We start from the raw sequence: 24,367 nt of genomic DNA, 5'->3' as shown, positions 1-24,367 counted from the left end.
GTTCTCCTTGTCAGCGACAATAATGTTATTCAGGAATACCACCTTTATCTGCGGTAGTCCGCGAAGAAGCGATTCGACCCGTCGTTGGAACCGCGCCGGGGCCGATGCGATGTCGAAAGCTAGTCTGTTGTATCTGCAGAGTCCCTGGTATATGTTCAGCACAGTCATCTTCCGAGCCTCTTCATTGAGGGGTAGTTGATTGTATGCGTTGCCTTAGTCGAGCATGCTGAATACCTCGCCACCGTACAGAGCTGCGAAGATGTAGTCTATCTTCGGCAATAAATATTGCTCCAGGTGTGTAGCCGAGTTTACTGTCATTTTGAAGTCTCCGCATAGGCTTATATCCCCGTTCTTTTTTTCTTTTTTTTCTTGCTACCGGCACGATTGGTGTCGCCCACTCAGAATTTCGGACTGGTGACAGTACTCCATCCTTCACCAGGCGGTTGATCTCCGGGGACACTTTCTCGCGAAGTGTGCATGACACCGGTCGCGCCTTGCAGAAGCGGAAAAGAGCGACTTCGCTTTTGCACAACTTGACGAACGGCCCTTCGCAGCAGCCCAGCTTCTCTTCAAAAATGTACGAAAATTCCTTCGGCAATTTTAGCACGGACGCGTCAGCGTGGACCCCGTTAACGCTGGGGGACGTTGCCACTTCTAGAAGATACACACCAGCATGTTGGAATGCCTGGATGGGGTTCCGACCGCACAGCATAACTCCTTGGCAGTACACGACGAATAAGGAGCTGTTCACCAATGTCTTCCCGTGCTGTACTTTCATGGCGATTCTTCCGGCCGCCGGTAGCGGCCTCAGGAAGCATGACAGGAGGAGTGGGGCCTTTTCCAGTAAAGGCCACCACTTGAGGTGTCTTTTGAAAACGCTCATGGGTATCACGGTCACTGGTGATCCCGTATCCACGAACCTTCGTAACATCCGATATTCCCAAAGCCAGCCTTTTTTCATTGACCGCACAATGTCTATGTTGGCCGAACCGTGCGCAACCAAAGCGTGGAGCATTTCTTCAGCGCTGTCTTTTTCGTTGTCGGAGTGGTCGGGGTCCTCCAGCGCGTATGCTCCTTGTCGATTGATGAGACCAGACTTGCACACACTGGCCATGTGACCCTTCTTGCTGCAGTCGTGGCACACCGTTTTACGGTGCCGGCACTTGTCCGCTCCATGGTGGGCGTTGCACCTCCAGAACGATGCACGTGGACCTGCTGCATTGTTAACCTGTCTGGTCAGTCCCCAGTTTCCCTTAAGACTTCGGACGAAATGGAGGCCACACACCCCGCCATGCGAATCCGTCTTCGGCATTGTCCGGGCGCTTTCGCCGGTAGTCTCGGAAGAAATGCCAAGCTGTTTCGTCTCTGCCAGGCTCTTACGTCTTACCCGTAAGAACCGTCGGGAATCACCATCACGGAAGCCGCAGGCGATTTGGTTCAGCAGCAAGCGATTAAAGCGCGAGACACATGCGCGTATGAACTGTCCGATTCGAAGTGCGAACTGTCGGAACGATCGGTCGGACATGGCAATTTCGGTCGCACCGGAGTTGCCGCATGGCTGTTTGGTTGTCGGAGGGTCACCGCCAATGGCAGCACGCAACTTGCGAACGTCATGTTGTCACGTGACTATCGGCCCGCTAAGGAGAGGAGGTGCTACGCGGCCCGGGAAAGCGGATGAAAGCGGTACGTCACGCGAGTCGTCGTCGTGCAGGCACCGGATGCCCATGGAGGTTTCCCGCGCGCGCAAAACGAGCTGCTGATTTCGCGGATCCATTGCAAGCCGGCCTTCTGGGCCCGTTTGCTCGAAGCCGGTTAACTTTAACCGCGGTTAAAAGTTAACCGCCCTTCCCTACTAGGTACTTACAAGTACTTAGCCAAGTTTGACGAGGGCTGGATGAGCGATAGCTCCGAGTTTTATTATGGGGTGATAGCTGGTGTCACCTACTGGCTGTAGCGAATATACGTGGCTTCCGTGGGAAGGTTCCCGAAATGGGGGACCAACAAAATGCGCGCTGCCTGGTTTTCGCGACGCAGCGCGGCATACATTTGAGCTTAAGAAAAACTTTTTATTGCTCGTGGTAGAAATAATCGGCAAGGTAAAACACTAAATTACCCCTTGTTTGGAAATTTTCTAAACATTTGGCTGTATGAAGTGAAGACAAGCCTTGTTGAAATTTCCTTCCGAGTTCGAAAGAGGACGACGAAGTTGAGTCTTAGAAACGATGAGAAAGAAGTGAACAGTGAAAGGCGGGCAATACACCGCCAGCATGGTTGGCCAACATGTAATAACTGTATATAACACGGTCATAAATTGAAAAACCTGTAACTCGGCTTCACTGAAAATTGACCTATTAGTAAATAGCCCGATCTCACCAAGCGTTCGGCGCATGCGTGACGCCGCCATAACTTTAGTTCACAGGAGGCAGGCAGCAGTGCAGAAGACGGCTCGTGCCGCCTCGTGCTTCACACGCGCATAGCTACAGCGAGGTTGTCGCACGTGCAGAAAGGCTAAAGCTCCCTCGATGCATTGCGGCAGCGGTGGCGTAGTCAAACTGGCTGGTGAGATCCGTCTATTACACGGTGGTCTATTACCCGAACATCGAGAAGAACGCTGGAAGTGTAATTCTACGATCTGCGCGCGCTGGCCTTCCACTTATAAAAGATTTGAAGTAAATAATCATAATAAATCTTTGACGAACGCGCGTGCACGGCGAAATTTGTTTTAGGCTTTTTGCTTCACAACAGTTATTACCCCCCATTCACACTGGAAGCGGATCCGCGTTCGCGAAGCGGTTGCGAAAGCGGTTGTATAAAGATCCAGTGCAATTGCACGCGCATTTGATGTCATTGTGTGCGCGTGCAATTGTACTGAATCCTTATACAACCGCGTTCGCAACCGCTTTGCGAACGCGGATCCGCTTCCAGTGTGAATGAGCCCTTACTGCAGACGTCAGCAGGTGCAGCGCATGTAACTACACTCGTTGCATGCACCTCGGTGCTTTTGAAATTTAGCAAAAGGTCTATGGGAACGCTCTCTGCTTTTGTGTGCTAACAATACCCGGCCGATTGAGTCAAGGCAATCCACTTTCCAAAAACGTTGCCATGCCGACAACTACCGCGTTCATTTAGGCTTAGGAATAGCCAGAGTCGAAAGTCTATCTAAAAAATGCAGCGAGGTCATTGCTCATATTTTGCGTTTTAAGTGAGGTAGGGCAACGCGAAAACCTCCTGCACCATTCATTGCTGACTAACGCACCCGCTACTGCAGCTACTACGACGTATTAGTTCCAAAGCGAGCGGCGCTCACTCACCGGGGCAGCGCCATGTTTCTCCGCCGTCCTTACTCTGCCGGTCACGTGACCCCAAATTCCCCCTCGTAGGGAAATCCGGTTAACCGCGGTTAGTTAACCAGCTTTGAGCAAACGGGCCCTGGGACCAATCGAGACCAGCGGACGCTACGAGCCATTCCACTGCCACGTGGGTATCACGCTACCTTCGGGAGAGACGCAGCAATACGTAGTCACGTGATTTGTACACAGTGCTAGCTTCGCTGGGATGGCTTCAAAGGTCCGCTGCGGTCCATCGTGGTTAATATTAAGGAAAAAAGTAACCTTACGTAAAATCTTCTGGCATATACACTATAGTATTTAATATTTTTCGTTAAAAGATCTACAGTAGCCAGATAGCACCACCAACCACCATTGGCGAACGTGCGGTTAGGCTGGCCGCCCCCCAGGCCGTGATACGGCTTGAGGTACCCTTTGTGTCAGACGTGTGTTGCTTCCGGGGCTTTTTCCGCCACAGGCTTCATTGGTCACCGCCTCATCAGCATGTGAGATCCTCGTCATTTCCGCAAGCCCGCGTGGGCCCTGCGCATCCTTCGCTTTGTGGGTTTCTCTTTTTCTAATTACAATACACACTTTAACGGAATAACATTAAAACAATAGTTTGTTTGTTTTAAATTTAGAAAACCCAGAAAGGGCCAAGGGAGGAATAACATTTTTGGTTTTAAAAATAGGCGGCGCAAGCTACTGCCCGTTCTAAATGCAGCCATTAGCATTCATCCAGTCATCCGGTAGAGGGATACCCGGAACTGGGCGATTTCGTTGGGTTGAGGATTGTAGTATTCCTCCAGGCACAAACGAAAACCTCGTGCGTCAGGCTGTTGATGACTGTCGACTGACAGCGCTCTTGAAGGATTCGGACAACGTTGTCGCTCAACGAGGACACCAGAAGCGCTCGACGTTTCTCAGCCTCCGTGACGCCATGTCCATCGAAGTAGGCTTCCAGGCGGACGCGGTACGTGCTCTCATTTCTCGTCGTTCCATCCAATGCTGGCGACCGTGCAGTGATCTTTCCATTTTCACACTTTAACGTGTTCGCGAGCCGCCGAAAGAAATCATTCTCGTTGCTGCTGAAGTAACCGAGCAAAACTGAACGAGAAGAACAAGGAATATGTCAGGCCACCGCACAGCCACGCGGACCGGCGAGAGCATGAGCCCATCGGGACACGCGACTCGTGTTAAATGCCGTGGGGACACAGCAGTTTTATAATACAAAATTATGCCTGAAACTAAAAAAAGAAAAGCCACTAAAGCCTGTTGACACAATTTTAGGATTGGCGTTTCTTACAAGCACCCCCAATCATTGTTCTGGGAACGCGCTAGACACGTGTCGCGAGCGAATGCTCCGCCGCAATTTGCTTTGAAGAGTCGTTCATTTCTCAGCCTCGCTGCAGTTTGCTTCCAAGGGCCGCACGAGGTGCTGACCTCATGCATTGGCGCATTCGACGAGACCTCTAAAACGAGCACAGGCTGCATATACATGGATGCGACCGTAGTGCAACGAATTGAGATTTGACTATTTTTGTTGTTAGTGGATGGGTAGAGGAGGCAGAAGTAAAGAGACAGGGTGCGTGGGATCGGTTCCTGCTCAGTCTGATGGGCTACGATCGCATCCATGGAAACATAGCCGCTCACACATCAAGGGGCTTTGCCATTCACTGCTACCTTTACAAGAGCTGTGTTGTTCAGAACGTTCCGGAGAAGAACACGCTAATATTTCCGGGATTCTACTGGAACGCTCCAGGAAGTCAGCGAAAAGGTAAGGTTAAATACATAATGGCGGAGTTAGATCCACGTGGTGTAGTCACGTGCACTGCCAACTCGAACACACAATCAGTATCTTTTTTTTAAAACATTTACTTTGTGAGAGGTGGCCCACTGTTAGTGAGTCCCGGATGGGAAACCTTGCATCTGGAGGGGAATTAAAAGAAAAAAAATATTACAGGACTGCTTTTACCACGTTTTAGCAGGTGCAATGCATTTTGACGCTAAGTATTTGTACTTATGATCCTCAATTATTTTTATTTTCAGTATCAAATGTTACCGAAAACATGGACCCTCCTTTTTGGCGTGGCGGTAACTTTTACTTCTGGATCCCTGATGCTTCTCAGCCGTGAGTGTACGGGTCATCAAATGGCGTTATTCACCAAATCCCCTACGCTTACACTCCTAAGCGCTCTTGTAGTACGTAATTAGTGCCAATTTAGGAGCGTGGCGCTTCCAAACTGAGTTCACCTTATGTTGTAGTTATTAGGTTAACTTCAAAAGTTAAGTAAAAGAAAAACGAAAGAAGACGAAAATACATTTTGAGTTGAAAGTCAGCGCGACGTGAGTGACCGTTTTTCTGGTGTGAGTGTGAGTGTGAGGGTGAGTGAGTCTACTTTAGCGCCTCTCCTGCAACATGTATATCCAACTCGCCCAAGCATCCATTCTAAAAAGAGTCATTGACGACCCAAAATTGGTACATCGGTAATGTCATAGAAATGAGCCTCAAAATATGAAAACTGAAAACTGTAAAGTATCGACCAAATAATAATAAAAAAAAGTTTAAAGTCTGTACGCGAACCAATGACTGCTGTAGGACGAGGATGATTAAAAAATTATCCACACTATGGCTGTACAATTATTTTAATCAAAACCTTTCCAAGCCCAAGCGTGTCATGGGTTATTTCATAGGCAAAGCCTTGGTTGATTTGCAAGTGACTTGTCAGATCATATCATGCCGCTCTTCAATCCGACAAACTCGATTCACGTGCAAGCTCCATATGCCGTTGTCAGTCGTGCACGCAGAGAAGCGTCCGGCTCCCTGTTTATGGCTGACACTTGTGCGTCCTTCCTTGGACGTCTGCATCCGTTGAAACACACGACTTTGCGACAAAACACTTCCTTCGTGCTGAGAACAGTCTTCCATAAATATTGGCCATGGACACACCCTCAGACCCCAAAAGAAGGGCTCCCCCACCAGTGCAAATCACACGCGGGGCAGCTATTGTTTATCGCATCTCGGTCACGACTGAACGGAATTAACACGTTAAAACCTGCACAGCAGTGTTTGTATGGATGACAACCTTGTATGAAAAGCGCCACTGAAGGCTGGTTTACACACTTACGACTATACTCATGAACTGAGATGCTTAAAAACCGGTGTTTAAGTCCCCTGTGGCTGTTGACGAAGAGCTGCGGTGGGTCGCAGTCGGTCGTAGTGAAACGAAGGTGTACGGACCAAACAGTGAGGCCAACGGAAGTTCTAGGATAACCGAAGTGCGGAACATTTTTCAGTCATCCTCGTAAAAGGTGAACAGGGGCCTCTTTGCTGTTTCTTGCTGCAACAAAACGGAAGTGTCGCAAAACGATGGCGTGCGCGTTTAATCTCTTTCTCGCGAATACTGAGCTTCTGCCTCGACGACGTCGGATGATGACCATTGGGGTTTCAATAAAACACCATCGCATTACACCGAACCCCGCTTGGCCGGGCACCGGATAATAACTACCTCCAAGTGCAAAGAACACCCCGCACAGTGGACGTTTCTTCAACAGAGCGACCACCGATTTCCCGATTACTCACAGTACAACTGGATCAGCCGTCTAAAGCTGTCAATGTGAGAACAAGCAGAAAGAAGGCTAGGGGTGCGTTGAGTGCTTGTCTCTGCTATTTCTGGGCTGTCTTAGAGCGTAAGAGGGCTGGTTGGTGGTACATTTGAGGATTAAAAGCGCTAAACAACGAGGACAAGTAAAAGAAGACAGACAGGATTAAAAGCGCTCCACTGTGTGTGTGTCTTTTTTTACTGGTCCTCGTTTTTTAGTGCTTTTAATCCTGAGAAGTCTTACAGCGACAGCTGTTACGAATGCCGGCGGGGAAGTGGTTACAATCCACAACGCTTGGTGACCATTGCCGTAGAACTGAATAGATACCTACCGAATGACTGCGCTCTGTTGACAGCTGTGGAATCCCTGCACAATGGTGGAAAAAAAACTGCAGCGTCAGGGCACACTTAATGCGTTTGAGTGGAATAGAAGACAAAGAAAACACATACACAGACACAGAAAGCAAAAGTGATGAGCGCAGGATGTTGCACTTTCGACGTTGCTTGGTTGGCTCGTCGGGTCCTGATCCAACGTTTTCTTTCTTATGCAATGACTTTCACGTTCCACGACGTCAGTTGTTCCGCCATTGTGGGGTGGGTATGACCTCCTAGTATTCGATACGTGACTTTCGAAAGAGGTCTATAGAGGCCCTGACCATCTGACTATAGGGATCCGTTGAATTGAGAAAGGAGGGCAAGCGCTGCACAATAAGCTCGCTACAACATGCCGCCTAATAACTGCATGTGTTGAGAATTGAAAACACCAGCGCACATGAGTCTCGCGAAGCGCTCGCTAGACGACAGCATTCGCGGCCACGTATAGCATCACGCTACTTGAGTCTCACCACGCTTCCTGAGTCTCACGCCGCGTCCATTATAGAGTGTGCATAAAACAAATGAGTGCGCAAACCCGTGGTCACACTGCTTATACATCATAGAAAATACAGGCTGCATAAAAGTTCGAACGCGAGTCACCGCGAGATCTGTGCTTTGAATGACGCATGACAATGAGTTCAAGAAGAAAACCTGGGCGCGCGTCATTCGAACCATGGATATTGCGGTGACTTATGTTTGTAAACTGTCTTTTGCGCGCGGCAGAACAGTGAGATGCGTCCTTGTGAGAAGGGGGCCAAAAGACTTCGCCCTCACGAGCACGAGCACAAATTCCACCTAAAGGATACATTAGGGTCCGAAAAGTGGTCACAGCTCTTGTTGCAGTGTCTAAGATGCTCCCCCCCCCCCCCCCCCAATACACGCACACACCCCTAAGAAAAAGAAACTATAGGGTGGTCCAAGTCACCAGGATCGATCTAAAATGGACCGTAAAAATCGGCACCTGCACGTAGCAATGTACACTTTTCGTCAGAAGGGTATTTCACAGGTCGGTTTTTTCTTGTAAAATTACAAAGCGTAGCTCTTGTCTGTAAAAAATAAGGCCAAGAAAGTTGCCAGGGCCTACGGTGGGCAGCGACGCAGACGACAGGGGTCCAGTAGCGGGGCGTGTTTGGCGTTCGTATTGATAGATGGCGCGACCTCCTTATCGCGACGACTCGCGACCAACGTGGTTTATTAAAATGAACATAATGTTTTTGAAATGTACCTTCGGTTAAAATATAAATACGGACAATAAAAGCAAAGCTTAAAGTAAAAAAAAAAAAAAAAAACACGTGTGCATAACAACGGCGCTTTTTCTGCCAAAGAATTTCGTCTGCGTGTCGTCTGCTTTCTTTCGCTGGTCGGCTGCACCTTCGGACGCTGGTCCCGACGTCATCTATCAATACGAACGCCAAACACACCCTGCTACTGGACCTTGTCGCCTGGGTCGCCGCCCGCCGTAGACCCTGGCAAGTTTCGTGGCCCTATTTTTTACAGAAAGAGAACTACGCTTTGTAATTTTACAAGAAAAAAACGACTCGTGAAATACACCTCTGACGAAAAGTTTAGATTGCTGCGACAGGCGTTGATTTTTACGGTCCATTTAAGATTGAGCCTGGTGACTTGGACCACCCTATATATTACAGGAGTTGTTTTACCGCAAAACTTAACTACGCATCGCAAAGCGCACATTCTCCGCCCGAACGTGGCGCTAGAGATCCGAACCAAATGAAAAAGTTTCGGCACTCAAAGTCATCTTATTAAAAATTTCTAATCGATTTTCTAGAATTTTCAATGAGAAAATGGCAGCCGACAGAGTTTTCGAATACATGAAGATCTATGGCATTAGTTACCAAAAGCAGGCAGAAATGGGCTCCATTTTCCTTTTGAAAATTTCAGAAAATCGTTTATAACATTTGAATAAAGTAACAGTTAATGCTGAAGCTTTGGCATTTTGTTCCGATCGAAAGCGCTACACTTGGGCGGAGAATAAGCGTTCGGCGATGAATAGTTTATTACTGCAATGAAAAAAAAAAAAAACCGCAATTTTTTTTTTCTTGAGGACTCGCTATTCTGTGTATTCCCACAGGACCGCTGAACTTTTGATATCTCGAAAAAAGCGAAATCATGCATTCCTCAAAGCTGTGAAATATGTTTAATAAATGTCAGTATTATATTACTATAAATGTAACTTGCGATTCTTTTAGATCATTCGCCATATATCGTATTTAGTCAAGAAATAGCCGCCTTTCTAGTAAACAATGCCTGTTGTGTCTGCTTTCCCGCGGAGCATGGGGGTGAACACGCTCTGTATATTGTGCGTCAGTCAAATGGGCAGCAGAAAAACAACAGTCATGCGCCTTTAAAATACTGCTAATCATAGATATGTGATATTACATTCCAGAAGTGACCTTACCCATATGTTATGTCATAGCCTCCTCTATATACTCACAAAGCCTGGCAGTTTGATGACGGAGCCATAGAGTGCCCGGTCGCAGATTTGGAGCGCGAGAACCTGATGTCCCAGAGCATTTATCGGAAAGTCTGGTATTCAGCGCACAGCTTTTGCAGCGGCGAGGACCCGAAACATAGTTTTCAAACCCGACGAGAAAAGAAGCGGTAGCCCGAGGAACGCGAGAAGCACGACGGACATTCCATCGCTCGGGACGTGTGTGTTTCGGCGTCTCGCCGCAGCGGGGCGTCCGTTACATGACCCTCCTCGTCTGCCACTCTACCTTTTCACTTTCGGCGGCCGCGTCACGTGGCGATCTGCCACGCTTTGTCGGTATAAAGGAGGCTATGGTTATGTGGATGATTCTTTCACACATAAGCTTCATTCACGTGGTGAGAATAAACAAGACACGTGCTTCAATATCCTCGCACACATGAAAGCTAAGAGTCAAAACGCTACCGGACTGTCGTCGGTCGTGACCGACGACACTCTGGCATGCTTGCAGTTCTCGCACGCATGCAAGGACGGGACGTTTAATTGTTTGGTTATATACACACACGAGACACAATAAAGGCTGGTTGATACACTTGCGACGGATCACGACCGTGCACCTTAAAATCTCTTAAAAATCTCTCATGACGAGAGTAGAATTCCTGTATAGGCTTCCTACGGGAGCCGGAGTTGCGCGTCTGTTTTCTATGTGCCGTGGCGCCGCTATTTGTCGACTTCCGGTCACTTGAGGAGCTGACTTCATTGCCGTGCAGGATAGTAGTCATTGCACGTGCCCCGGCGTACGTTCCCCTGCTTTTGAGCGGGCCGCGCGCCTCGAACGCGCGGCGCCGCTATTCGCCGTATTCAGTCACGTGAGGAGCAGGCGCCAAATGCCGTGCAGGAAAAGACGGCGCTATGGGGATGAACGAGCAACTCTGACTCCCATACAGGAACCCAGGGTTCGTACAGAATATTTGACTGAAAATTCAAGGAGTTTTCAAGGATTTCAAGGATGAAAAATGGCAAAATTGAAGGAGTGTTAGCAAAATTTTATTTGCTTACAAGACTTATGGAAGCAGCGCAGTTTTCGCATGGATTTCTTTTTCCACAGAAGCTATCTCCAGCTCCTTTTCTTTAGCAGTTCGTCGAAAGCTGTTTGCCTTGACTAAGTAGGTAAGGTCGTTTTTCGCTTCAGCTTCTTTCGAAAAACGGTCCGCAGATTCCAGCAGGCACTTGAGAGTTTTTTGAAGCTTTGACTTCCTTCCGTGCATCTTATCAAGCTCTTGCTCGAGCTCTTTTCTCTTTGAAGCCGCCTGCCGTGACAGTGCTTGTTTCTTTTGTTCGTCTAGGTACGCAGCGTACCTATGCCGGGCTTGGCGCACTGACGCCTTCAACTCTTTTGAAATCGGAACGTTCAGCAGGCCACCATGGCTTTTCACATCCTCGCAGATAACTCGTTGAGAAATATACGACAGCTCTGCCAAATTCTCGACCGCAACCTGCTTGTTGATGCTGAAGCCTCTTTCCACTGAGGCCTGCCCATGGCTCAGGAGAAGTAGTTTCACCACAGCCCATAACTGCGAGAATGAAGCATCGTGCTTCAGCAGCCGCACGAAAAAACTGTCAAGACGCTCATGATCTTTTTCATAGTTTTGTAGTTCATGCCGTTTTTCTAGACAAAACTGAATGTACTGTGTGCACACAATGTCACGTTTGTGCTCAGAGAGAAGCTTGTTGTCGATTAGGCAGTTAAGCACAATTTTTAGCTTCCCAAGGCACGTGTCTGTCTTGGACATCTCTGTGGGGTCGAAACATGACAACCCACGAACGACAGGGTACCTCAGGGGACTTCTCTCCATGACTTTCAGGATCATGTTCACAAGGAACTTCCGGCACTCGTACCAAAACTCAAGAATACACTTGGCGCTCGCTTTGCAGCATTTCAAAATCTTCTCAGCTGCACGTCCAACATCCACCTTTTCAATTTCTGTGTAAACGGCAGCATCTTCAACATCAATTCGCAGCAGCTTCGTGATGCTGGTGGCTTCTGTCATTACAGAGCACTTTACGAACCTTGACAGAAGGCTCCTCAGAACACTTTCAAGTTCTTTTGCCAGCAAATACGTCTTGGGAGAATCACTCTGAAAAACAGTCAGGAAAGTCTGCACAACCATGGCAACATTCAGGGAAAAGTTCAATTTTGCAAGTGCGAGCTGGTTGTTTAGAAAACCACTGACGTTTTCATATGCTCTGCATTTTGGCACGGGCAGCCTGCGGCCACTCACTGCTTCACTGTATTGCTTCAAGCGCTCCCATGTGGCCAGGGCTCTTTCCAGTACGGGCACGTTCTCGATCCAACGGTGAGATACAAAAGGAAGTGGAAACACACTGCTCCCTGTCTCTCGAATAAAATCTTCTCGCCTGGCCGGTGCATCATGAAAGAGTGAGAATAAGCTGGACAAATATGTGTCAACTGGCCATCCCGTTGCATGCATTCCAGCTTTGTAGGCATTATGCACTCTGTGAAGGCCACACGATCCAATATCCAAACACTGAACTTGAAAGCCATTTTTCATGTGCTGCTGGAACTTGTGGAAAAGGCTCCAGTTGACATTGGGGCCATCCATGGAAAGCTGAACAATTTTGCTCATCGGAAAGGACGCCAGCGCTTTCGTCAAATTCTTCATGAGGTCGTCCGCTGTGCTGTGGAACATGAATGCCGATGTCACATACCCTGTTGTCACCTCAGAATTGTTCCACAGTCTCACGTGAACATCAAGATGTTTCTTTTGCAGGTATTCGTTTAACGTTTCATCAAAAAGGACAACAAAATGTTCAGATTTCTCCATCATGTCCAAGACTTGAGAAGCAAAAAATGGGCGCAGAACATGGCACGCGACGTACGCACATTTTTTTCCGAACAAGTGAAGCTTCTCGCGATATCGCTATCCGGAAACATCTTTCGGAACAACTCGGAAGCTGATCCGCTGGAGCTGTATGAGTAGTGTGAAGACACAACTTTCATCGTCCACAAAATTTCGGCTTCAATCACGGAGTCATGCCTTCTGCAGTCTTCGTCAAGGGTCGCACCTCGAGAGGATGTTTCCGTGTTTTCCCGCTGAGAAGTCGTTTCTGTGACGTTTGCCGCTTGCAAAAAACTCGTGACGGAAGAGCAGCCCTCGCCTGCCGCAACTTTGGATCGGTGCTTGGCACTTTTCTGATGGCTCTTCAACGCCGACTCCCCCATTGTTGCAATGTCGACCGACTTCTGACATACTGCGCACTTCGCTCGATAAGGGTCGCTTGTCTCCGGCCTCACCCAGTGACGATATTCGCTGTGCTCCAGCCACGCAGACTGAAACTTGCAATTTCCGCCTGGCATCCTGTCAAAGTACTGTCAAAGTAAAGTTGCAAGCATTGCACACAGCACAAATGCGAACTTTCGCCGAGAAATGACGCGCGAGGCCGACGCACGGACCGAGTATACCGAATCTGACCGAGTACCGACCGACCGACCGTTACTATAACTCGCGTTGGATTGGATTGGATTTCTGGCTCGCATTTGTTGCCAGACGACGCAGGCGCTGCCGGTTTCGAAACCGAATTTAAAAGGTTAAAAAGCGCAACACAACAAGGACAATGAAGACACGAAGACGACAGGACGGGCGCTAACTCACAACTGATTTTATTAGAAACAACACTGTCACTTTTATACACAAGATCGTATGCCAAACCCACAATGCAACCAATCACCACTCTCACAAGCAGCTATCTAGAAACATTAGTTCTTTCTGAAGCAAAAAGAGAGAAGGCGTGCTAACGCATTTGTCATCTTTCTTTTTGATATAAAACGCCTCTATAATCTCTCTCTCAGTCTTATCTTTTGATTTCTTTAAAAACTTTGTTTCAGCCAAAAGAGGCTTACAGTCAGCACATCGCCTGCAGTGGTCTGCCAGGTGTCCCCCCGCGTTGTTCTGCACAGAAAGATTATGCTCGCGTGCCCTATCGTTAAAACAGCGGCCGGTTTGTCCAATATAAACTTTTCCACATCTTAATGGAATTTCATAGACAACATTGGTCACACATTCAGTGTACTGTACAGCATGCTTTTTTGAAAAAAGTGCTTTTTTCTGCCGTGTAAGCATCGAACAGATTTTCGAGAGCTTGCAAGGGGCTGAAAAAACAACATTTACATCGTATCTACTAGCTATCTTTTTAATGTTGTGAGACACTTTATGCCAATAAGGAATCACATGCCAATAAGGAATCACTTGCAAGCTCTCGAAAATCTGTTCGATGCTTACACGGCAGAAAAAAGCACTTTGTTCAAAAAAGCATGCTGTACAGTACACTGAATGTGTGACCAATGTTGTCTATGAAATTCCATTAAGATGTGGAAAAGTTTATATTGGACAAACCGGGCGCTGCTTTAACGATAGGGCACGCGAGCATAATCTTTCTGTGCAGAACAACGCGGGGGGACACCTGGCAGACCACTGCAGGCGATGTGCTGACTGTAAGCCTCTTTTGGCTGAAACAAAGTTTTTAAAGAAATCAAAAGATAAGACTGAGAGAGAGATTATAGAGGCGTTTTATATCAAAAAGAAAGATGACAAATGCGTTAGCACGCCTTCTCTCTTTTTGCTTCAGAAAGAAGTAATGTTTCTAGATAGCTGCTTGTGAGAGTGGTGATTGGTTGCAGTGTGGGTTTGGCATACGATCTTGTGTATAAAAGTGACAGTGTTGTTTTTAATAAAATCAGTTGTGAGTTAGCGCCCGTCCTGTCGTCTTCGTGTCTTCATTGTCCTTGTTGTGTTGCGCTTTTTAACCTTTTAAATCAGTATGAACCAACTCGCCCAAACACAAGTTTTAAGTCGAAACCGAAACTTGCTGCTATTGCTCTCCTGTCAAGACTACATGTTTTCGCGAACATTCCTCAGTAAACGCGTTTTTGAAATCAGTGCGACTTACGGAAATACGTCGTTCATTTGCTATATTGAAGCAAAGTCCACTAAATTTTCAAGGGTTACAAGGAGCTCACCTATATCTCAGGAGTTTCAAGGGCCCTTGAATTAATGTTATCAAATTCAAGGACATTCAAGGATTTCAAGGGTCTGTGCGAACCCTGCAGGAACCACTGTATAGGAACTCTAGACGAGAGAACACGCTAATGCCATCTATTAGGTACACGTCGAACACTAGGTACGCTTCTTTGTATTTCATAATTTTTCTAGCATCATTCATTCTTTCTTGTTTCGGAAAACTCTCGAATAATGTTACGACCATTTCTCATATTGTACGTACATTTGATCTCGCGAATACCGGAAATTCTGCGCCCCTAACGAAGTGCAGTTGCATGGTCACCCGATAGATGGCGCCAACGTACCAGAGTGTTTTCTAGAGAGCCAACATTGCAGAGAAGATCCATCTCAAAGCGTGGGAAGCGTTTGCAATTTAGTGGCAGACGCCTCCCGCGGAGATTGGTCGCGAGTGCGCTTGATCAGCGCTTTGGTCACCTCTTCGAAGCGTGTATTGCAAACGCCGCCCTATTAAAAAACAAAAAGACAAAAAAAAACAACCGAACAGTTGAAAACGTTTTGTAATATAGGCCCTCTAGTGGTTCTATCGTCGTAAAGGACTGTACGTACAGTTGCGTTTGATTGCGTTGCGGCTGCGAGAAACAGGGACATCCCCGATTTTTATGCCGCGTGCCAAGATGATTCCTTGAATTGGATTGCGCGCTTCATGCGAAGCACAGATGTGCCGGTGACTCGCTTTCGTTCCTCGACGCAATGCACTCAAACACTCTCAAACGCAATTAGCGCCGAGTCGTTTCGGTGGCGCCCTCTTATGGTTTCCATCCGTGACAACACGACTGACATTTGCCTCGCCGTGACGTCACCAGTTGTTATCCTGGCTACTTACCATCAGGTGCGACGACGAGTTCGGTGGTGTGTTTAAAAAGCACGGTAGAAGCTAGGAGTCATCGCAATCCTAAACTTACACCGTCAAAGTTGACAATCTGACAATGCTCATATGCCCATGATTTGGCCAATTGTGGAAAGCTGACCGCAGCGGCGCTTTTGGTCGCGCACATCGCTATCTATAGGGTGTCCTAAGCAAAGGCAAGTGTGTGAAAGGGCCTGTAGTAACACAGTGACTTCGCAATTTATGAAACAAGTGGTAATCGATTTTTTTTTCTCTCTTTTATTCGAAGTGACCGTAATGATACCCAAGTTGTATTTGAAGCACGCCACCCCGCTCCAAGGAGTCGCCACTGCGCAAACTGCCGTTCCCGTTGTGTACGTGATGACGCCTACGTTCAAGAGGGCGACGCAGGCACCGGACCTCATACGAGTCGCCCAGAGTCTGATGCTGACAACGGCCGTTTTCTGGATCGTCGTAGAAGACTCGGAAAAGAAAACACAAGTGGTACGTTAGAGACCAACGCGCAGCTCTGAGGTCAGGGCTCTGCGGTGGCGCTCTTGTCGACGCGGTACATGAACAGACGAATAACTCAATGCGAATCTGTTTTATTATTATTTTTTTTTGCTGCACCCATGTATGGTGTGGGCGAATGCGGGCATATTTGTGAACGTAGCGTTGGCTTATAAGTACGAAAATATAAATTATATGCAAAATAAAATTTCCTGCAAAGTCGTAAAAAAAATTAAAAAGTGTGACGAGTTTTATTGCTATGAAGCCGCATTGGGTATATGTGCCTTGCTTTCCCATTTGTGTTCGCCGTGCCGTTCGCCTCTTCGGGGCAACTGAAGTCAGTAAATTTTGAGTCTTTAAAAGGTTCCCGTTCTGCATGAATTGCTTAATGTAATGCGCGGTGACTCCGCATTCGAAAAAGTGTATTTTTTACACGCCATGAAATTTTAAATTAAAGCTTACGTTGGTAAAATGTCGTGAAAACTTCGAACGGAATTTATTGTAGGAGTTTCGTGGTGAGTTTAACCAGTTAATATTAAAACTACATATAAAAAAAAAAAGAAACAGCGCACGAAGGACAGTACAACAGAAGAGAAACACTGCGCTTGTCTATTCTGTGCGTTTATCTCTTGGGGCCCTCTGCTACACGGCGGGACCAAGCGGGGCCAAGAGACCGGAACAGCGCCGTCTGCTGCAATTGGTCAGCGGGGCGGCTCTGATCAATCGCAGCCGTCTACGTTGTCCCTTGGTTCCGCTCGGTCCCGCCCTGTAGCATAGGGCGGGACTTGTCGTTTGTGCCTTTTTTATCATGGAGTTTAATATTTATCGAATGGCGTTCCCCTTAGTAACTACCAAGAAAAAAAATATGGCCCGCGCGGATTTTGGTTTACCAGTAGTACTGGTGGACAGTAAGCCCTCTTTGAGCCACAGGTCAGTTCGGTTCGTGCTGCTATGTTTTCTACAAGCAGAACACCGACGAAATTTTGAAATGTCTAATACATACTTGCGTAAAGGGATGGCCATACAGAGCAAGACATTCTCCGACTTTGAGCGATCACGATATTTCGCGCCCTGCCGGAACGTATGCGAAGCCGCTTAGCATCAAAGCGGAATAGGAGGGGGAGGGGGGGAGAGGGTAGGAGGGGCGCTTTGCATGGGCTCGTATGAGGTACGAAATCGTATCAGCTAAAAGTCAGTGGGAGTTGTGGCTTGAGTAGACAGCCCTTTCGCCGAAAGCCCACAACGTAGCACAGCGTATGGATACGCGTCCAGGTTTCCCGAATCGTGAAGGAGTCGGGTGTTCCGTTCGTGCACCTGCTCGGTCCGTGCCCCAAATATCGGAGAACACCAGGTCACGGCCGCGGCGTGAGCGGTCGACTCCGGGGGCTCGACTGGCTCAGGAAGTACGCTGCTCTTCCCGGAGTGCTCTATTTCGCCGACGATGACAACTCGTACGACTACAGGCTCTTCGACGAGGTGGGTGGGTCGTATACGTAGACGTTAGGGGTGGGAACTGGACCGAGTAGCTTACCGATTAATCGAATAACGCTTTAATAACGATTAATTTTCTTAACCGGATAATCGGTTAAATTTTGACAAACAAAAAAGAGCCAATTTCACACTTCCATCACGCGGACGTGGAAGAGTGCGTCCGTGTGAAGGCACACTTAAGGTGCAATTTTCACCTAAAGTAAACTGTAGGGGCGAGATTTGTAACTTAAACAAGTAAAGAAGGTTATAGCTGCTCCAGTCAATTCAACACCGCGCGAGTTTCCGTTTAGCCCAGCAGAGTCTATTGTGAAGAATCAAAGGAGAGTTCGCATTGTCGGAAAATATCAGCGAACCTCTTTGCGTAATGCTTCTGAAGTAATAGTTTGTGAGTGTGGGTGTCTATTGACTGCTATCGTCTACACATTAAGATTGATTTAAAATCTGAAATTGTACATTGCGACGTTTATCACATAATCATCAAAGGCAAAAAAATATATATACACATATAATTTTGACTTTTTAAAAGTGGTTATGCGTGCTAATAAATGTAACCATGATTATTAGGGCTAAACTTTTAATCGACGCCAAGCCCTAGTAGACGTGCGAGCGTTGGTTACTACGGAAACGACACCGGCCACTTCACCTTCCCACTGGTCCTTGAATCATTACAAATTGGGAAGATTCGGTTTACACTATTTTAATCACGATGCCATTTAAAGGGAAACGCGATAGCATGCAAAAGAGTTGAGGAAGTCGCATATTCTAATCGCAATTATCGCCAACTGCGCCCGCTCTACACTAATCACCAAAATGACGGCTCCCGCCAGATGATTTGTGAATGGGCTGCCGAAGTTTAAAGGGTTGCTTATTGAGTGGCTCTGGTTCAGACCATCTGACAAGCGGCACGTGACTTTTAAAAGGGGTGCAGTGCTTTGTTACCCGCAATAATCCCAGGGCAATGAACAGGAGGTCGGTCGGCTGCTATTGAGTACTGCACGGCTTGGGGTCAAAATGGGCTCCTTTGGCATAAAGTGCCACCGAGCGTTTGGGCGCGAGAGTCATGTCAGGGTTCGGCAGGGCACTCGGATGTTAGAACTCGGGATCGGGTCCTATGATTGCGGTTGCGGGTCGTCTAACAGCTTCGAGAATTCCGCGCAAGAGGGCTCTACCTATCCATCCAAACTTCAATGAATTTAATCGGCGGAATGTGGCCTCGATTTCTTAAAAGAAACGTCGGAATGCTATCGCACTCCAACGTTGTCTGCACCGACGCACCGGAGAAACACGTCCCAGTTTATATTTATTACAACACGCTCGCAAATGTGGTTACGTTTCATTATCAAACGTGAGATTTTCCAGATTTATGTTTTTCTCGTTTAAGTATTTTTTCTCGTGACTATAAGATCTTGTTCCATAACGTCCACAAAAATTGTCTTGCCTGGAGAAAATCAGATGCGCGATAACTAGCGTTCATTAAAAAAAAATTCAATTTTTTTTATGGCGTTACACGTTTAACAAAGTACATTCTTGTGGAGCAATGCGGCCTTAAAGACCTTCATATCGTCAGGGAAATAAAAAAAAAAAAAAAAAAAAAAACTTCCTCCCTTTTATGTTTTGCTTTTAGTTAGAAGAAATTTACTGTCTACTGTGGTAATTATTTTACCGACTTGCCACATGCAAAGGGGAAAAAACGAAAAGGCAAAACTAATAGCTTTTTTTTCTTTTTTATTGTGGCCTAGCATGGTATTGTAATCCATTACAAAATGTAATGGATTACAATTACAAATTACCGAGCCTCAAATGTAATGGATCACCGTTACAAATTACTTTCGCTGAAAAGTAACGGATTACTTAACTTCTTACGTTACAAATTACTTTCACGTTACTTTTTTTGTACACTTATCCAGAAAACAAAAAAAACTATTTCGATATTTTTTCAAAAATGTTCTGGAAAACTACTTTTCATTTCTCAAACGCCCGTATTATGGTAGTCCTTCTAAAAATAAAATATTGCATTTAAGAGAAAAAATGTAGGTACACTCCGTTCATCGTGCTAGAATACAGCAGCGCACATTAAAGACGAAGAGAATTCGACACCCTCTGTCAGGCGAGTTGTGAACCCGCGAATCGAAGCCGGGCTGCGGAACCGCGTTTGATGTCTGTGCAGGTGGCGGGAGACGTCTAAGAAGTTGGAAAGGGTGAAGCGGTGTGAAAGACAAAAAAAAAAAAAAAAAACAAATAAACACAAAGAACTTTCTCCTGCCCGGGAGAAGAAGAAGAAACACGATGGAAGGCGACGGAGAGCATACTCGGCGTTGTCTTACCTGATCTTTGTTTTTCGTATGTTTGTACATGCCTTGCCCGTTTTTCTAGTGGTTCTGGTGACCGGTCATACAAAAAATCGTGTTTTCTTTGCGGCTATTCTCCCCTTCCTGATATTTTCTATTTTGTTGAACTTGCTCTCTCTATGCCGCTGAATGTTCTGCTCGTATTGCTCCAGTTACTGTATTATGCTCATGTGTTTTTTTAAAGTAACGAGTAATTGAAGTAATCCATTACCAACATTTTGTAACGATGCATTACAAATCACTTCCGAAAAAAAGTAACCTGCCAATTACAAAATTACTTGAAAAAGTAACGGATTACTTTCCAAGTCTGTTGTTAGTGGGCTTCAATTGCGGGAACAGACCATTCGCTCGTTCTAGTGTAAGTTCATTCAGAGAGTGTAAATAGCCGCTGAACGCCTCTGACCATCAACCTGTCTACTGCTGGGTTTGATTGGTTTGCGTCATAAATAATCTCAGGGCAATCTTCAAAATCACGTGTTGGTAAAAACAAAATCAAAACATATGCATAAATAAGTGAATATATAGAAAATATGTGCAGGCCGGAAGTGGGTCAAAGCTGGCCGATAGATAGCGGCCATGGATTAGCTGACAAGAAAAAAACCTGCCCGTGGTGCGTCCTACCAGCTCCTATGCTGCAACGGAGGCTCTGGTGGTGCACTGTCACAATTTTACGCCAGGGAAGTTCATGTGCAATCGACGCCACATTAGCAAGGTCATGGGAGGTCGCTCATTGGGACCCACGAAAGGCCTGTGGACAAAGCGAACGAAATGCTCAATGACTGGCTAAGACGACCAAAATATCGATTAGAAAACAATCAAGTTGTCTTTTCGATGTCATAAAAGTTGGCAGGGAATGTTATGAACAAGTGACTTCGTAGAAAATGCGCAAAAGTTGTGCACCTTGAACGTGCTTACATTGTACGTGGTCAGTGCAGATTCGATGGACACGGGCCGTCAGTGTGTTTCCAGTCGGAGCTATTCAGAAGACCGGCGTGAGCAGTCCCGTCGTCGTCGGCGGTCGAGTGGTGGAGTTCTACGACCCCATGAGAAAGCCGTGGCGGAAGTTTCCAGTAGACATGGCCGGCTTTGCGGTCAACCTTCGGTTGGTGATGGGCAACGATAAACTTAAGATGCCCTACCAGGCCGGCCATTTGGAAACGGCCTTTCTCGAGAGCCTCAATATTACGATAAAAGACTTGGAGCCGCTGTGTGAAAACGCCACAAAGGTAATTTCATTTCATTTCACTTTTTTAAACTCGAGGACATCCTTTCGAATGCATTAGATGAGCGAGAATTTTAAACATTAATAAAAAATTACATTACAAGTAAGCGGTACAATGTCGAAATTCACTTTTACCGGATACAACATGGTATAATGAGCAGCATTAACGAGGCGCAGCATGTTGGTGGTACCTGTCAAGTCCTTAATTGAACAATGACCGTTTATCGCGGTACAATGATAGATACAAGGTTACGTGATCGGTTACAGCCTTGCTCGGCTAGGTCCATCACCGGCTTGAGGTGGCCGTTGAGTGGAAACTCGTAGACACTTCGTAGTGAGGCGCGGTTCGCGCGATTTTCCTGGTTTTCCCTGCACTTGGTAGATGGCGACACCCGTCGGTACATACCATTGCCAAGGAGTCGGAGAAAAATTGAACTCTGAAAATTTCACGCTCTCGTTGAAGTTTCTAACGTTTCTCTCTCTGTGTGATCTTGAAATTGAAAGATGAGGTTTTTAAACTTATGAAATATTGAGTTATATATGTTAATATAATTAATCATGATGTATGTGCACTCACTCATGAAAGTTGCAAATGGCACGCACTATGCTGTATACTTGTTGCATTCATTCAACAATCGATAATAAAAACTCACCGCGTTCCCTCTTTTTTTTTTATTACTTCATTTATTAATCCATTCACCCTTTACGCCCCAAAATGACGATTCCTACTTTTAGAGCGCAGCTCTTAGGTGCCCGTTCCCGGCGCGTCGGCGTAACCAAGGTCACCCCAAGGCCACGTGACCCCCAAGGTCACGTGACCCCCAGAGGTCACGTGACCTCTCCCCAGGGTCACGTGACCTCCAAGGTCACGTGACCCTGGGGAGAGGTCACGTGACTTCCCAAGTCACGTGACCTCCCGAAATGACGTCATCAGTGACGTCACTGATGACGTCACCGGCATCCACATCGTCATCGTCATCCTCACTGATGACGTCACCGGCATCCGCATCGTCATCGCTGATGACGTCATCAGTGACGTCACTGATGACGTCATCGGTATCCGCATCGTCATCGTTACTGATGACGTCATCGGCATCGTCATCGTCACGTGACCCCCCCCCCCCCAAGGTCACTTGACCCCCCCCCCCAGTACCCTTCCCTCCTCCTCCTCAAGAATTGCGCTCTAATTCGGCGTTACAGGGAGTTGTAAACAGCTTTCACTTTTTTAACATGACCTTAACGTGGAAACAAAAATAGGGAAAGGGTCAATTCCTGGTAATTTTACACTGTGATTCGTTCAATACTAAAAAAAAGGTTATGTTAGTGCGCAACGCAGAAAACACCTCCAAAATTAAAAATAATAAGTAATATCCCTTTATCTATCGGTCTTTCTTTCTCTTTCTATATATAGATATCCACATATCTATATGTGGAATGTCTGGAAGGAATGTCTAGCCAGATTTTATAACGACTGGAAAGTTGCGCGCTGTTTACATAAAACATACAAGAAACACAGAATAAATATACTTTGCCCAGTTTCTTAGTGCTCTCCAGATAATGACTACCCGTGCCCTTTACAGGGACCTCCGTGTCACGTCTGTCTTCACAAATAATTCGCACTGCAATCTAAAACAGAAAAAAAAATAATTTTCAGAAAAGTCGAACATGTGCAAGATTACTCATGCGTAATAAAATGCACTTGTATACAAGCAAAGGGATAGCTCTTGCTTGGCAAATGGTCTTTAGTTATTGCTTTAAAATATAATGCTCAACAATGGTATTTAAATGCTTACATTTTGAGTTGATGTTCTTTTTATTTGATATTGACACGAACAAAATAAATATATATTAAAAGAGGCTGAATACTTAACAGAATAAAAAATAAAGGATAAAGGGAAAAAATGAAGGGTGGTGCTGAAAGACGTGGAACAGTGATTCGATGTGCAGAATCGATCGTCTAAATATGAAAGCGTGTTCCTTAAATTTAGAGACAGTTTGTTCCCGCACTTGCTCCTCTTGGGGATTTCGATTTACAGAACAGTTATCGTCGTTCGATTTAAAAATAGGAACATACTCATTTTAAGTTTGAGGTTTTACGAAAAAATAGCGCGAGTGTGGACGAGTTGGTGGAGTTCACCATGACATTTAACACAATCGACATTTTGTGGTGCGTTTGCTGTACCTTCAAGACACCAAAAGGTTCCCTCAAAGACTAAGGTACTGAGGAGAGGATCATTTTCTCTAGAGCATTTTTGAGGGTTCAGATTGATTTTAATAATGCACATCAGAATAACTTCGATATTTTTAGTGTACGTCAGGATTTTATGCAACAATTACGCGAATGGATGCCATTGCCTTAAGCAAACCGAATGAAGCCTACCACTATTTTCTTTTGCTTGTGTTTGTTCGTAGTTCTTTTTTGGTAATTTGTATTTTGTCTTATATGTATAATAATTCGCCCATGTTTGTGCACCACACAGTAGACCGCTAGGCTGTTTGTGGGCACTGGAAAATAAACCATTATTATTATTATTAATATTTTACCATACAAAACGTGTTTTGCTATCACGCAGAGGGAAACACAAATAGAGGGTGTAGTTAAAGTGAAGAGCTCCAAGCGTATTTAAATAATGTTTCTCCAACGCGAATGTAAGGTATAGTATGGTAATCCTGAAGCCGAAGTAAGAGGCATCTGATTTCGCCCGTCCTCTTTTTCAGATTTTCGTTTGGCACACTCAGTCCAAGCCTGGTGTTTTCCCCCCTCATAGCCTTGTTCGTAAAGTGAGCCACTTCAACGAGTCAAACATGAACAAGCTTTTGACATTTATGAACTCTTGAGGGTTTGCGGAACCCGCATTGCCAATAAATACACGTTTAATACACTTTTTTAAATAACATTCTCGTGTTTATGGGATACTTCATATGTTCATTGAAAATAAGTAACTTCTGTAAGAGAAAAATAAACAATAACAAAAGAAGCAAAATACCTGTAAAATCGGGAAAAAAAGGAAAACGGTAACTCAATGATTCTGACCATATGCACATGCCTGTTTTTACTATTTGTTGTAATGGCGCTCAGATTCATCTCCTCATCGAATGTTATTCAAGACGTCTCATAAACA

The 24,367-nt window shown here is 46.0% G+C and overlaps 1 protein-coding gene across 1 annotated transcript; it reads left to right on the top strand.

The window, feature by feature from the left end:
* The first annotated feature begins 15,971 nt into the window (after window positions 1-15,971).
* LOC8031141 (galactosylgalactosylxylosylprotein 3-beta-glucuronosyltransferase S-like) lies at window positions 15,972-24,083 on the top strand. Its single transcript, XM_040211156.2, has 4 exons — window positions 15,972-16,178; window positions 17,457-17,660; window positions 20,959-21,249; window positions 23,964-24,083. Exons 1-4 carry the CDS (start codon window positions 15,972-15,974, stop codon window positions 24,081-24,083), a joined length of 822 nt encoding a protein of 273 aa, XP_040067090.2.
* The last annotated feature ends 284 nt before the right edge of the window (window positions 24,084-24,367 follow it).

The sequence above is a fragment of the Ixodes scapularis genome, unplaced genomic scaffold, assembly GCF_016920785.2.
Source record: "Ixodes scapularis isolate PalLabHiFi unplaced genomic scaffold, ASM1692078v2 PGA_scaffold0__279_contigs__length_252992795, whole genome shotgun sequence".
Lineage (NCBI taxonomy): Eukaryota > Metazoa > Arthropoda > Arachnida > Ixodida > Ixodidae > Ixodes > Ixodes scapularis.
This window is presented reverse-complemented; position numbering and strand designations above follow the sequence as displayed.

Bases quoted from the DNA above. Each gene is read 5' to 3' on its own strand.
- LOC8031141 (XM_040211156.2), top strand. From the start codon at position 15,972: ATGATACCCAAGTTGTATTTGAAGCACGCCACCCCGCTCCAAGGAGTC. The intron at 17,661-20,958 runs GTGGGTGGGTCG...TGGTCAGTGCAG, and splicing joins ACTACAGGCTCTTCGACGAG to ATTCGATGGACACGGGCCGT. The intron at 21,250-23,963 runs GTAATTTCATTT...CCTCTTTTTCAG, and splicing joins TGTGTGAAAACGCCACAAAG to ATTTTCGTTTGGCACACTCA.